The sequence below is a fragment of the Mauremys mutica genome, chromosome 13 (genome assembly GCF_020497125.1).
Source record: "Mauremys mutica isolate MM-2020 ecotype Southern chromosome 13, ASM2049712v1, whole genome shotgun sequence".
NCBI classification, from domain to species: Eukaryota; Metazoa; Chordata; order Testudines; family Geoemydidae; genus Mauremys; species Mauremys mutica.
The window spans coordinates 5,154,858-5,169,684 of NC_059084.1; the positions used below are offsets into that span (position 1 = coordinate 5,154,858).

General features: G+C 43.6%; 1 protein-coding gene across 1 annotated transcript; it reads right to left on the reverse strand.

The window, feature by feature from the left end:
• Nucleotides 1–10,490: 10,490 nt before the first annotated feature.
• Nucleotides 10,491–13,430, reverse strand: NPBWR2 (neuropeptides B and W receptor 2). Its single transcript, XM_044986316.1, has 2 exons — nt 13,376–13,430; nt 10,491–12,858 (listed from the first exon to the last, which is right to left on the reverse strand). The coding sequence occupies exon 2, from the start codon at nt 12,184–12,186 to the stop codon at nt 11,188–11,190; it is 999 nt and encodes a 332-aa protein (XP_044842251.1). The 5' UTR covers nt 12,187–12,858; nt 13,376–13,430; the 3' UTR covers nt 10,491–11,187.
• Nucleotides 13,431–14,827: the final 1,397 nt, after the last annotated feature.

Here is a 14,827-nt window from a genome sequence, read left to right on the forward strand (position 1 = left end):
GTCAAACATGGGCTGAACCTGCTGTAGGTGATGTCTTTGTTGATTGGTTCAAAGTCCCTGTCAGGAACCCAGGGGGACATCAGCTGTTATGGACATTTTTGGAGCTGCAGTAAAAAGTTACTTATTAGTAATCGTTTGTAGTATTTGTATGTTACAGTGATGGCTAAAATCCCTAGTCCGGTTCTGAGCCTCACAGAGTTCAAGCACATATTGGGAGACAATCCCTGCCGTGAAGAACTTACATTCTAAATAAATGAGACAGAGAAACAGTGGGAAGGGACACAGAGGCATAGGGGGGAAGTTGCCCAGCCATATATGGCAGAGTTAGGAAGAGAACCAATGTCTTCTCAGAGCCCAATCAACTGGGCCATGCTGTCTTCTCTAGTAGGAGCCCTGGTTCAAACCTCATAGACTACCAGGGTTGGAAGGGACCTCAGGAGGTCATCTAGTCTAACCTCCTGCTCAAAGCAGGACCAATCCCCAACTAAATCATCCCAGCCAGGGCTTTGTCAAGCCGGGCCTCAAAAACCTCTAAGGAAGGAGATTCTACCACCTCCCTAGGTAACCCATTCCAGTGCTTCACCATCCTCCTAGTGAAAAAGTTTTGCCTAAACCTCCCCCACTGCAACTTGAGACCATTACTCCTTGTTCTGTCATCTGCTACCACTGAGAACAGCCTAGATCCATCCTCTTCAGAATCCCCTTTCAGGTAGTTGAAAGCAACTATCAAGTGCCCCCTCATTCTTCTCTTCTGCAGACTAACCAATCCCAGTTCCCTCAGCCTCTCCTCATAAGTCATGTGTTCCAGCCCCCTAATCATTTTTATTGCCCTCCACTGGACTATTTCCAATTTTTCCACATCCTTCTTGTAGTGTGGGGCCCAAAACTGGACACAGTACTCCAGATGAGGCCTAACCTGTTGAATAGAGAGGAATGATCACATCCCTCGATCTGCTGGCAATGCTCCTACTTATACGGCCCAAAATGCCATTAGCCTTTTAGGCAACAAGGGCACACTGTTGACTCATATCCAGCTTCTCGTCCACTGTAACCCCTAGGTCCTTTTCTGCGGAACTGCTGCTTAGCCATTCGGTCCCTTGTCTGTAGCAGTGCATGAGATTCTTCTGTCCTAAGTTCAGGACTCTGCACTTGTCCTTGTTGAACCTCATCAGATTTCTTTTGGCCCAATGCTCTAATTTGTCTAGGTCCCTCTGTATCCATCCCTACCCTCCAGCATATCTACCACTCCTCCCAGTTAGTGTAATTGGCAAACTTGCTGAGAGTGCAGATCATTAATAAAGATATTGAACAAAACCGGCCCCAGGACTGATCCTTGGGGCACTCCGCTTGATACCAGCTGCCAACTAGACAAGGAGCCATTGATCACTACCTGTTGAGCCCGACGATCTAGCCAGCTTTCTATCCACCTTATAGTCCATTCATCCAGCCCATACTTCTATGCACACAATGGCTGCCTTTGCACCGCCTAGGTTTCTGCACGTGTTAATAAATTTGTAAAAGGCAAGTGATATTTTCTGCTGAAATACATAGCCAGCTTCCTTGGGCTGGAACTGCATTCTGTTGTGTTGGTTTTATACCAATATAATGCCATCACCTTACGTGGAATTACCCAAGTGTTAACCAATGTTAAAGCAGATAATAAGGTTTTGCCTCTGCATGAAAGGATAGTTTGGTTCAGGGATTAAGGCTTTTTAATTGCAGCACTGTTATGTTTCTGGCATTGCATTTATTTAAATATTCACTCCCTCGCTCTTTTTAAAAATAAAATGAAGGCCATGCTCAAATAAGTAGAATAACTGACAGTAACAAATCACAAGTGTATATTAGATATAAATGCTTTGGCTGGCTTTGCAAGCTTAAAATGTATATAACAAAAGAAAAATGAATGAAAACTTTTCCTGAACGGAGAAAAAAATCTACTTGAGCTTCACTGATTTCAGAGACCTAAATTTGTAGACTGTAAATGCTAATGACTATTGAATTGCTAACAGACTGTGATTCTGACTCTGGTTTAGATGTGAGTAAAGTGTTGTAGACTATCATGCTTGCCAAGTCTTGTGATATTTGGTGTTTTTCTTAAAGCTTGAATGTCATAGTTACCAGGGGAACTGCATCTCTGACTCTTCCTGCTCTCCTTGAGTGCATCTCCTCTCAGGTCTTGGGCTGTCACCTTTCCTGGCGTGGAATCACATGATACTCTCAGCCTGGGCCTTGGGCTGTAGTCCCCACGTACCAACTGCGATTACCTCAGGCCATCCGATTTAGGTGCAAGGTCATTTCCCTCTAGGAGCAGTGACCAGAGGTATCCAGAGCCCACACAGCCTTTTAGAGGGAAGTAGTATTGATCTAGAATCGTTTCAGAGAAAAAGCTCTTAAAACAATAAACAGCCTGTTCACATACCTGTCTTTCCTTAAGGCTTTCCATTCTCCGGAAGTTGGGAAAGGCCCTAACTCCTTCAGACAGTCCCATCTTACCTGTTCATTCTCACAAAGAACAGCTCCTTGACAATTCCCACCTCCCTCTCTCTAGAGAGGCTCTGGAACCATTTAGTGTCCTTTTAATCTCTACGTTGCGAGCCTTGGCAAAACAACTATGGAAGTTGCCTCTTCCCCACTTATAGCTCAGCCATTGTCTCATACTTTCCCCCAAATGTTTTTTGAGAGGTTGCTTCCGTAGAGTCACTGTGTTGCCTTCCTGATTGTTTTTCCAATAGCCTCCCTATTAAGTAGATCAACAGATTCATAGCTCAGTAACCCAATATAACTATACAATGACTATCTCACTATGCATCCTAGTCATTGAGTCCCAGGTCACACAAAATACTCAGTATTACTAGGGTCCCAACCTACCAATTTCACAACCATGAAAAATGTGTCACAGACTGTGAAATAAGCCCTTCCCTGTGAAATCTGATCTCCCCCTTGCTGCTGGGAGCGCTCCAGGCATGGGGCTCCTAGTCCCAGCTGACCTGGAGAGGAAGAGGACTTGTCCTTCCCCTGCAAGGCCACTCTCGCTCTCAGGTGAGATCAGACTCACCTTGGAGTGCCTCCCCCTGCTGCAGGAAGCTCCAGCCCTGGAGGTTCCTGCAGCTGGAGGAGACTTGTGGAGGTGGGTCCGATATCCCCTTGCTCCTGGAAGTGTGTTCCTGGAAATGCCCCTAGCTGTGAGTCCCTGCTGGGCTTGGGAGAGACAGGACTTGTCCTTCCCTTGCATGGCAGCTCTGAGGCAGGGGGCAGGAGGGGGAGCAGAGGGAGATCAGACACACTTCTGGGAACCTTTTGGGTTGGGACACAGGTAATTTCAGAGATAAACAACTGAAATCATGAACTGACCAATTTAAAAACCCTCTTGAATTTGGTAGGGCCCTAAGTATTACATAGCAGCTCCTATGAGCTCCTGCAGTCATGTGATTATTTGAGACGCTCAGCATTCATATGTTTCAAAAGTAAGTATCAAGCCATAACAGTTGTGGAGAAAAGCTTGGAAACACGGAACCTTAAAGCAGTAGTTCTCAACCAGGGATACATGTGCCCTTGTGGGTACACAGAGGTCTCCCCGGGGGTACATCAACTCATCTAGATATTTGCCTAGTTTTACAACAGACTACATAAAAAGAACTAGTGAAGTCAGTACGAACTAAAATTTCATACAAACTATACACTGAAATGTAAGTACAATATTTATAGTCGATTTATTTTATAATTATATGGTAAAAATGAGAAAGTCAGCAATTGTGCAGTACTAGTGTGTTGTGACTTGTATTTTTATGTCGGGTTTTGTAAGCAAGTAGTTTTGAAGTGAGGTGAAACTTGGGGGTACACAAGACAAATCAGACTCCTGACATGGGTACAGGAATCTGGAAAAGTTGAGAGCCACTGCCTTAAGGGCTCAAAAAAAATAATAAAAAAAAAGGAGAATGCCCCTTAGTGGAATGAAAAGTGAAATGCAGGAAATTTCTACATGCCTTAGCTCAAGCAGAAGTTGCAGGCAGGATGCAGGAATCACTGGGTGAATTTTCTGGCTTCTGTCACGCAGGAGGTCAGATTATATGATCATAAAGGTCTCTTCTGATCTTAAAATATATGAATCTATGAACATAGTGATACCTAGAGAATAAACAAACAAACTAACAACAAAGTCTGTTTTTGTATTTTTTTCTGATATTTAGAAAAATGTACAATAGTGATCATTACTGCACAAATCAGAATTTTAATAAGCACACTGTTGTCAATTCTGTTAAGTCTTGCAAAATTTATAGTTTTTCTTAAGGCAGTAGCTCCTTAAATTAAGAATTTCAGCTTCCATTTTTAAAAAAATGTCAGATTCCAGGACTTGTGGCTGCAGAGAAACACCTGGAAATGTGAATCAGGTGTATTCTAAAGGTGCGGAAACAATGAAATCAAATAAAAAGAACCCCAAAGTTGTTACTCTTTTAAAGATTTCATGATTTTTAAAGCAATCTGCTGATTTTAGGGGTCCTGACTTGTAATTTTTGAACATGGGGCTGGCGATGCTGTGACCATGTTATTCAGATTAGAAGATCATTTGAATATATATATCATTAACTGCTTGTTTTCAGAAATGTGCGCTGGCATTCTTGATATGATTTTTCAGCAATTAATTTTAAAGCAGTAGTAGGTCCAGGTTTTGCTTAATCAATGGCATTTCATGCTTAGTTCAGAGGCATTCCTTTAGATTATTATATTCTGTGTCTGTGTTGACCACTGCACAGTGGTAAGGACAATGGGACAGCAAAGAGCCATTTAATTTGAAATGGGAATCTCAGTCTGTGACAATGTTCTGTTATGGTGGTTTCCAAAAGACTGATTTAGAGTGGAGTATGTTTACTGGGCCACTAGCGACCTGCTGCATTATGACAGGCTTAGGGGAAAAAAAGATGTAGGGAGAGGTTTTCAAAAAAGGAGTCACACACGTGCTCACACCAGAATTCTGTGCAAAAAGCATGTGCAAGCAAACCATGTAATTGCTTTGTAATTAATTAGACATTTGTGCGCACAGGTGATCAGTTTGCATGTGCACTCACCGTAACTGTATGCTGTTTAGGCCTGCAGTTGTGACACAACAACTACGTTACTCTGCCAAGATGGACCTATCTGGTCCTGGGTTTTAAAAGGATAAAGATGGAGGAAAGATGTTTTCAGAGAAGGGACCTTGACAGAAGTGGAGCTGCAGTGAGCCAATGGGTAGAAAAAGTGTTTGTAAGATCCGGCTCACGATATATAATATTCACGAGTGGATGAAGACATTGACGAAAGATTCTGGATGCTAATCTGTGCAAAGGTTTTTAAAGCAGTAGCATAAGTCAAACTAGGTTAAATTAGTAAAGATGTGCAAAGGCATCAATCTTGTGCAACAAACCAGCATGGTAGCAAAATGATCAGATGTGAAATCAGTGACAAAAAGGAGTATTCTGCATCCTTGTATCGCCCGTGACACTTGGCAGGGATAGAATATGCCTCGCATGCTCAGAGAGAGCTTCATTGTCTGGAACCCAAAAGCAGAAACTGAGTATGAGACTTGCAGAATCCCTGACTAATAGTGACACACTCTGGAATTCCGGAGAGTCAGTGCAATAGCAGAAGTAAACCTGAGTTTTATGGAAGAGCTGAAAATAGAAGTGCTTATTCTATGTCTGTGCTGATTAAAGTGGGAAATATATTGCCTTTATTCATTCTACTTACATATAGCGTGGGCCCAATTCTCCATGAAGTTTCTCCGTTTTTATGTCATTCTGACTGGAGAAATCAACCCTGGCATAAAACTAGAATAGCTCAGTGCTGGAGCAGGCTCTTTCTAGTTATGTTTAAAGGACAACGGAATTAAGGAGAATCCTGATATGTCAAGAAAGCCCAGAATGGGATTTAGCCGTGACTGCCCCAGGCGAAGTACTGTTGCTAATGAATTGCTCTAAGGGGATGAACAGCATGTAGGAGACCTTTCTGCATCTGACATGAAGTCAGGCATCCCAAGCAAACATCTTCTAGCTGTGTCAGGCCCAAGAATCCCAGATTGGAGCTTCTTGCTTAGTCTAAATGGTTTCTGATCACTCTCCTCTTAAATAGACATTGTTATGCCGGGAGAGCTCCCAGCTGCATTATTTTTTCTCTTATATCTCTTTGAAAAGTCATTGTAAATGGTGTGTCACATTGAAAATACTTGTCGATATTGTTTGTTTTTCAACAATAATAGCTAAAACCCAATATGTTAAGCTAACTCTTTGGGCTAGGCCCGCTGATTGTAATTGACTTTGGCTCATACTTCTTGACACTGATGTCCTTCTAGGACCAGTCATACCACAATGCTTGTACATTTGGCTAAAGGAGGTGAAAGGCCAATATCCCATTTGAAGTGATGGCACTTGAATTCTCTTTGTGTCACATTGGTTGAGTCAAGCTACCTTTCTCCACCTTGATCTCTGAAGCTTCATTTTGTTTAGATTTATTTTCCTTACTGAAGATCCTTTTTCAGGTGGGAACATACAGAATATATTTATCTAGTTCCCACCAGAGGGCATACTTGCTAAAGAAGAGGAAACCCTCCAAAATGCCATCTCCCTTCAACTGAGACATTTAGATCTGGGCCTAAATGACCGTAGTCACCCAAGGGCCTGCCACAGACTCTGGAATGTGCCTTCTCTGGAGTGATAGAGTGAGTCTGTTGACATTTAGGGCACGGTCAAGGCCCATCTCTTTTCTCAGGTCTTTGTCCAAGGGCGTGGCTACACTTGCAGATGTAGAGCGCTTTGAGTTAAACCAGCCTTTGGAGAGCGCAGTAGGGAAAGCGCTGCAGTCTGTCCACACTGACAGCTGCAAGCCCACTGGTGTGGCCACATTAGCAGCTCTTGCAACGGCCACAGAGAGCAGTGCATTGTGGTAGCTATCCTAGCATGCAAGTGGCTGCAATGTGCTTTTCAAATGGTAGGGGGGTGGGGTGGAGTGTGACAGGGAGCGTGTTGTATGTATGTGGGGGGAGAGAGGGTGGGGTGTTGGGGTGCTGAGAGCATGTCAGCATGCTGTCTTGTAAGTTCAGACCCCCCTCCCCCCGCCTTTCTCTCCCACACAGCATTCCACAGCAATGGTTGCTTTGTCTTGGAGCAGAAACGGATCTTTCAAAGGGCATATCCGCATTCCTGCAGCGATTACAAAACAATGACAAGACAGGCCACTTGACTTAAGGGGATTATGGGATGTTTCCAGAGGCTGATCAGAGCGCAGTAATGCAACACCTTATTCACACTGACGCCTGGGCGTTTCAGCCAATGCGCACCAAGTGTTAATCCTCTCGCCAAGGTGGAGTTCCAGGAGCGCTGTAGCCGTGAAGTCAGAGCACTCTGCGTGCCTTGCCAGTGTGGATGGGTAGTGAGCTAGGGAGCCCGGGGCTGCTTTAATGCGCTCAAACTCGCAAGTGTAGCCAAGCCCCAAGGAGCAGGGAAGTGCTTGAGGAAATTTTTGAGCATGAGACTTTTGACTTTGACTTGCTGACAGTTATAGCTTTGCCTGAGAATAATACGGTTGCCCAAAGGCATTGCATTGGGTGCATTTCAGGAATCTAACGCTAAATACGGTGAGAACCGTGGGCCAGATTCTGCCCTGACTTACACCCTCTGCAAATCCCTTGAACATCTGCAGTTGCACTACTTGTGGAATACAGATAACAGGCTCTCAGTCCTTTTGTTTCAGGGCAGCACCAGTCAAGGTCTGGATGGATTTTCCTCCCATCTGCACCATTGCACAATATGCTAAGCATATGTTAGGGACTCCCTCCTTCCCCTCCTCCCCCCCTACACACACCCTCTTCTGAAGCAGCAGGTGCTGAGAATTGTTGAGTATGGGCTGCCAGGATTAAGGGACAATTGGTTTATTGCTTAGAGAAAGTCCTAAGTTACCGTGTATCTGACCTATCTGAACCCTGGGCTCATGGCCCTTTGCACTTGAGATACAATTTTGTTTTACTTGCATTTGGATAGTGTTTTTCTGCCAGGCACTTTCCTTTGGATTGTGGCTATTTATGATCCCAGGCTGGGGCTTCAGCCTCTGAGGAAATGCAGTTCCTGGCACAAGAATGTGTAAGTGATGAGTTTCAGCAAATAGCTTGTTAGACAGGATGAAGGAAAGAAAGGAGACCAAGGGGAAGGAGAGAAAGCGATGACAAGAGGAAAAGTGAAGAAAGGAACTATTATTCCTCACCAGTGGGGAGAGGGGCGAGGAACCCCGGGGTTCTTTGGGTGCAAGACTGCAGCTCTCAGACTGCATAATGGAGAGCACTCTTGTGCAAACGTCCCCTCTGCCTGTGCAGCTGGATCCTGTCCTGCAATGCCTGCCCCACAGTTCGCCGAGTCCTTGGTGTGTCTTGAGCAAAGTGTAGAGTGACCAGATGTCCCGATTTTATAGGGACAGTCCTGATATTTGGCGCTTTTTCTTACATAGGCACCTATTACCCCCCCTCCCGTCCTGATTTTTCACACTTGCTATCTGGTCATCCTAGCAAAGTTTGACAATCACAGTTCAGTGATGTGGTCTGGGGACACAAACTGATAAGAAATAATGGAAGTCGGTTTCATGCATGCAGCGCATGGCTGTCACAAGCCAAAGTCAGCAGATCTGCTCGGGGGGTGGGGGATTCCCCCTCTCTGAGCTTCATGTCCATGCAAACCTGGGCACTGCAACCAATCCTCAAAGTAAATGCAATGATGCCATAGTAACCTTCTCTCCACCCGGTGCTGCCACTTAGAATTAGGTCAGGGCCTCATTTGGGGGTCGATCGGTGGCTGATAAGAAGCAGTGTTTTCTAGTGGATAATGCACTGGACGGGGATTCTAGAGATCAGGGTCTATTCCTAACTCTGACACAGGCCTGCTGGGTCATGTTGGTCAAGTCACTTTCATTTCTCTCTGCCTCAGTTTCCTCATCTCTAAAATTAGAGATCATGATACTGACCTCCTTTTGTAAAGTGTCATGAGATCTACCAATGAAAAGTCCTAGGTAAGAGCTAGGAATTACTATTATTAATTTGCCCATATAGTCACCATGAACTTTTGCACAAATATGGGAACTGGGTATGAAAATGTATCTGATTACCCATTTTTGTGCAAATGTACCTGATTTGCATGTGCTATATTGGTACTTGTGTGGACAAATTAGTCACACACACAATTTCTCAGGTGCACTGAACTGGTATAAAAATACTCATTGGTTAGAGGAAAGAGAATTGTCCAGCAACTTATTTGAAGCCCAAGAAAGACCCTTTAACAGTGGAGTTATCATTCACTTTCTCTCTGAGTTGTAAATCTTCTTTGGAACTTTGCATTAAGGCTGGAATGATGGGGAGCAATAACCGTGATCTGGTCCAGGTGAGATTTTTTCAAAGCCATGAAAGTCAATGGGACTTGTGCTCCTTATTCCCACCTGTCAGAAATACAGGGAGAGGACAGAGAGAAGAGGAGTCCTTATAGACTAACAAATTTATTTGGGCATAAGCTTTTGTGGGCTAGAACCCACTTCATCAGATGCATAAAGTGAAAAATACAGGAGCAATTCTAAATACATGAAAGGATGGGGGTTGCTTTACCAAGTGTGAGGTCAGTCTAACAAGATAAATCAATTAACAGCAGGATACCAAGGGAGGGAAAATAACTTTTGAAGTGGTAAGGGAGTGGCCCACCGCAGACCGTTGACAAGAAGGTGTGAGTAATAGGGCTGTGTTGGTCTCAGGACAGCTTGTCAGCACAGTTACCCATAGTTACTGTAGTTCTTCAACACAGCATGAGATTCCAGTTTTCTCTGGTCCCGCTTCAGGAAAACGCATAGGAGGTGTCTACACTGCAGTTAAACACCTGCGGCTGGCCTGTGGTGGCCGACTCGAGCTACAGGGCTATAAAATTGCAGTATAGATGTTTGGGCTCAGGCTGGAGCCCGAGCTCTGGGACCCTCACCAGGTCCCAAAGACACTGCAGTTTTATAGCCCCACAGCCCGAGCTCTGCAAGCCCAATCAGCTGACATGGGCCAGCTTAGGCAGGTACTTCACATGACCATCACCCATGAATAGGACTACTCACCTGTTTCAAGTTAAGCATTTGCTGGGCTGAATGAAAGTCTCTATGGGCCACCTTTTCTAGGGCCTTTCTTGTGGTTGGCAGCACATCTTTGCTATATTATAAGCAATGATGCAGAGTTATAGATCAGGTGACATGAAATTTACAGGGCAGTGATATTGGGACACGTAGGATAACACAGAGTTTCTTATAAAATTTGCTTCTAGTAGAAATGCCAGACACTTTTCAATGTGATTTATTTCATCAAACACTTTAAAGTCTATGTCTTTTTAAACATTAGAAAATGAAAAGAAAAGTCTTGGCATTAATAAAACACAAATTATTTTTTCTACAGTCACCACAATATTTGTATATTGTCTTGTTTGGATAGTGTAACTTTCAGACGCTTTTTAAAATTTTGGTTTCAATGTGAATCACGTTAGCAATTCAGGAAAGGAGAAATCTTGGGGGAAAACAGACTCCCCTCAGAAATCAAACTATATCCAAGACACATACGCACACAGACCGGGATGCAATTTTTTTCTCAAATGCACCATTTTATCTCCTCATTAAAATCCATTTTTACAATGCACAACTGAATCTGGTAGCTCAACCTGCTCCATTATAACAATTCTGCACACAACATATAGATTAATAACTTAAAGTTACATTCATCTTTAAGAGGCTGGTCTTTTCCAGTAGCATTATAGCTTCAACCCTTTAAAAGACCCAGTTCTGTAATTGTACAGCAGGTGGCAATGCAAGACCATGAGATGACAAGAATACACTTTATAAAAAGGTTGTCATTCTTTAATGTTTCAGGATTTCCCCCCTAAATAAGACACAATCAAGCAAAAACAACAAACCAACCCCGCAACTTTAAGTGATTGTGAGATTCATACAAGGAACATGAAAGATTTATGATTAGAATTGTGCAAAATGCAAAAGAAACAAACACATACATACATACATACATATAATTAACTAAACGAAATGCCTAGTTAAATAGAAAGCATAAAGCTCGCCTGTTCCTCAGTCATATACTGAAAAGTTTGTAAAGTTGTCCCTGCAAAGCCATGAGAGGGAAGGGAACAGAAAGGCACGGTCCATCTTTTAAGCAGCTCTGCATTCCAACATCTTTCTGAAACTTTTCCGAAAACTGTCATCCAAGAAAGCATACAAAAAAGGATTCAAGCATGAATTGGCATAGCTCAAACTGGTGATGAAGTAGGAGATACCTATGACCACGGAGGTCTGCGCTAAGTCAGTGGTCAAAGCCACGATGGTGGCCAGGTGGAAGGGGGTCCAGCAGAAGAGGCACACAGCCAGGACGATGAAGACCATAATGGTGACCTTCTTCTTGGCTTTGTCCAGGGCTTTAGCATTTGAATTCAAGTGCATGCTCCTCAGTTTATACAGCATCATGGTATAGAGAATGCAGATGGTGGATACAGGAATGGCAAAGCCAAGGATTAGGGTATAGATCCTGCTGGCCTTGAACCAAAACCTCTCAGGTTTGGGGAAATTTAGACCACAGCTCTTGATCTCCAGGCCATCTACATAGACGTTGGCAAAGATGATGAAAGGGAGAACTATGATGGTGACCAGGGCCCAGATGCACAGACTGACAATTCTGGCTGCTCGGTAGGTACGATGGGGCATCCTTTTGGACCGGACAGTGGCCAGGACAACCAGGTACCTGTCTATGCTCATCACCGTGAGGAAATAGATGCTAGAGAAGATGTTGTAGTGGTCTATGGACAGGATGATCTTGCAGAGGATTTCTCCAAAGGGCCAGTAGTGCAAGAGATGCTCAGCAATGTTAATGGGCAGAACCAAAGTGAACAAGTCATCAGCTATAGCTAGGTTCAGGATGAACATGTTGGTCACTGTCTTCATCTTAGGGGCCTTGAGGATCACGTAGATGACAGCGGTATTGCCTGTAAGCCCCACTGCACAGATCACAGAGTAAATCACTGGGAGGACCACGTAGAAGTCAGGAGATTGTTCATGGAAGGTGAAGTTGGACCTTGTGCCATTGTCCAAGTACCTGCCATCGCTTGTATCATTGCAGGTGGTATTCAGATTGCTTACCCTGAAATTATTTTCCATGCCTGCTTTCAGGGATAACGAACTCTATTCAGATTTCATTGCAGATCTTTACAGCTTTACAGGGAGAGCACCACATCGATGGTGAAAAGAGGCTCACATTTCAGCTGGACACTGATTTTTTTCCGAAGCGAGGTGGGAACCGTGGCAGGAATTGGATGTCTAGTTCCCTTGTAAAAGTTCAAATTTTTAACTCAGCAGTGGAAAAAAAAATGCCATTAAACCACCCCGCTGCTGGTGAAACCTGGGGTTCCTCAAACCAAACGAGAGAGGGAAATAAAACACACGAGCTCTTCAATCTTATGCACATCAGTCTGAGTGGGAGCTTTGCTAGAAAAGTCAGGCAGCTCCAGATGAATTGGCTGAAGCAAAGATCCCTCTTAGGTTAGATGGAAGCAAAACACTGCAGATGGGGCAAGCTTTGTGCCCAGCAAACTATTTACAACAGGCCGAGGATTCATGGGAAATTCTGCTGTCTTTACTTACACAGGCAGCCGCTTACTTTTGCACACCAGAGAGCGGAAGCATTTTAGTTTTTAGTTAGTATGTTCTTCCAAGTCAGGGGGTTCCAGAATCTTTTCACCCGCAGCAAATTCACTGATAATGAGTCTGCTTTCTAGCCCAGTCCAGCTGCAATCTGGCCATTGCATGCATCCTCGTCACTTCCTAAAGCCCCTGCAAAAAGGAAAAAAAAAACAACAATGTGATTGAATGGGCATTTTTGAAAAGGAAAATAACTCAAGTGCAGCTAATTTTCACCCCATCGTCATTTAGGACCTTATTCAATAGCAAGAACATCCTTATGATAAATAGCAGTATTACAATATGTGAGACTCAGCACACACACAGATGCATGAAACTTCTGATCCCAAAAGTTCAGTATTTATACACAAAAAAGAAAAAGAAGCACCTGCAACAAACGAACAGCTTATAGTCATAGCAGGAACAGTTCCTTCTATTTACATCTTTCTATCTGGTGCTTTCTCTGTTGCTATGATTTGTCCTAGGCACTTTCAAAAATTCCTCTGCAGAGAAACAAATCCACTAAGAGCAAAGGTTCACCAACTAGTCTGCAGGTTTTGCACACAAAAAAAGTGTCAGACACCAGCTGCATTTTGCCAGTTCAAAAACATAATAAAAGGCATGCCCAAGCTAGAATCCATACAAAGCTAAAGCTGAATGTTCCGCTTACCTGCATAAGACAGGGGATCTTGCTGTTTTCTCCAGCACTTGCTGCCTTCCACTGTTGAGCCTCTCCTCTCTTTAATCTGAGTTGGAGGAGGGTCTCTAAGCTATGCTGACGTTACCAGTCCTTGCAATCAGATCTATTTGGTGGTGGTGTTTGATCAATAAAATTTATCACATTGGGAAAAAATGGTTATATCCACACTGGGCTATTTAAATAACAAGCAACCTTGATGCTGCAAACAAACAAACAAACAAAAAAACCCCAACAGACGATACAACAGGGCATTTCTTTTTAGGAATGAAGGGGATGTTGAAATGCACAAGCTGCACCAGAGCTGTCGGCTGCGACTGTTAGAATGTGGGAGATTTTAACTGTCTCACTCGGAAGCAGTCGCTTGGTGGTTCTCACTGGCGTAAGGCGTCCAGATGTGAGGGCAATAGACACATTACAGATCTTTCAGTGAGATGCTCTGCCCGATGTTCAGCGGCTATAAATTGACTTCAGTGGATCTCAGCTGATTTGCACCACCTAGGGATCTGGCCCTGGCATGGAAACACAGCAAAAGCCTTCGTCAGAGAGAGATGCAAGCCAATGCAAAATGAAGGAGGGTCCCTTCTGGGGTGTAAAACGCATCATAACTGCCCCTTAATGTAAAAATATTTGTTCTCTTTACTTGCACATGTCTGTGTAAAAGCAGTAACTCATTCTCCTTCAATTGATTTTATTCTGGTGTAACACCACTGATGTGCATGGCATTGCCTCTGATTTACACCACTGTGAGGGAAAAAAGTCTCTAGTCTATTAAAAATGGACCAGCCAGACCCAAATTGCCTGCCCTTTTCTCTGATGCCAGTTCAAAAAGTATTTTAATCACCCATCAAAATATCATTTGATTCTCTGAGGCAACGTATCTGCTAACACCTGCGGGCAGTGGGATGATGCCACCACTTCTTGCAGACTTGGGCTCAGACCAATGTCTTGCATGTTTACATGAACCAGGAATTGCCCCTGCATATCAGGGAGCAGGTTTAACCCCAGTAGGGCAGCTGGTTTTGTGCATGTTTCTTATATTTTTGTACTTTCCTGATGTGACAAAGTTCAAGTTCATTCCAGTAACTGAGCACAAATGGAGTCACGAATGTGCATTGCAATGTTTGTTATATGAAGATAATGCCTTAAGGCCATCTGGGGTAATTGTCTTTGTGTCTGATATTGAAGTTCCATGCACCATGTAGAAATGCTGAAGGTAACTTTTTATTTCTCTGCTGAACACAGAAGCTCAAGGTCATGAAGAAACAAATAAAGAGTACATGTGGGGAAAAGAAGATTCATTCCTAGCAGCAATCTAGGCAGCCATTGAGACTGAACTAAATTGAACTTAAATTGGAGAGGGTTCAGAGAAGAGTCGCGAGAATGATTAACAGACTGGAAAACATGCCTGCTAGGAAAAGACTC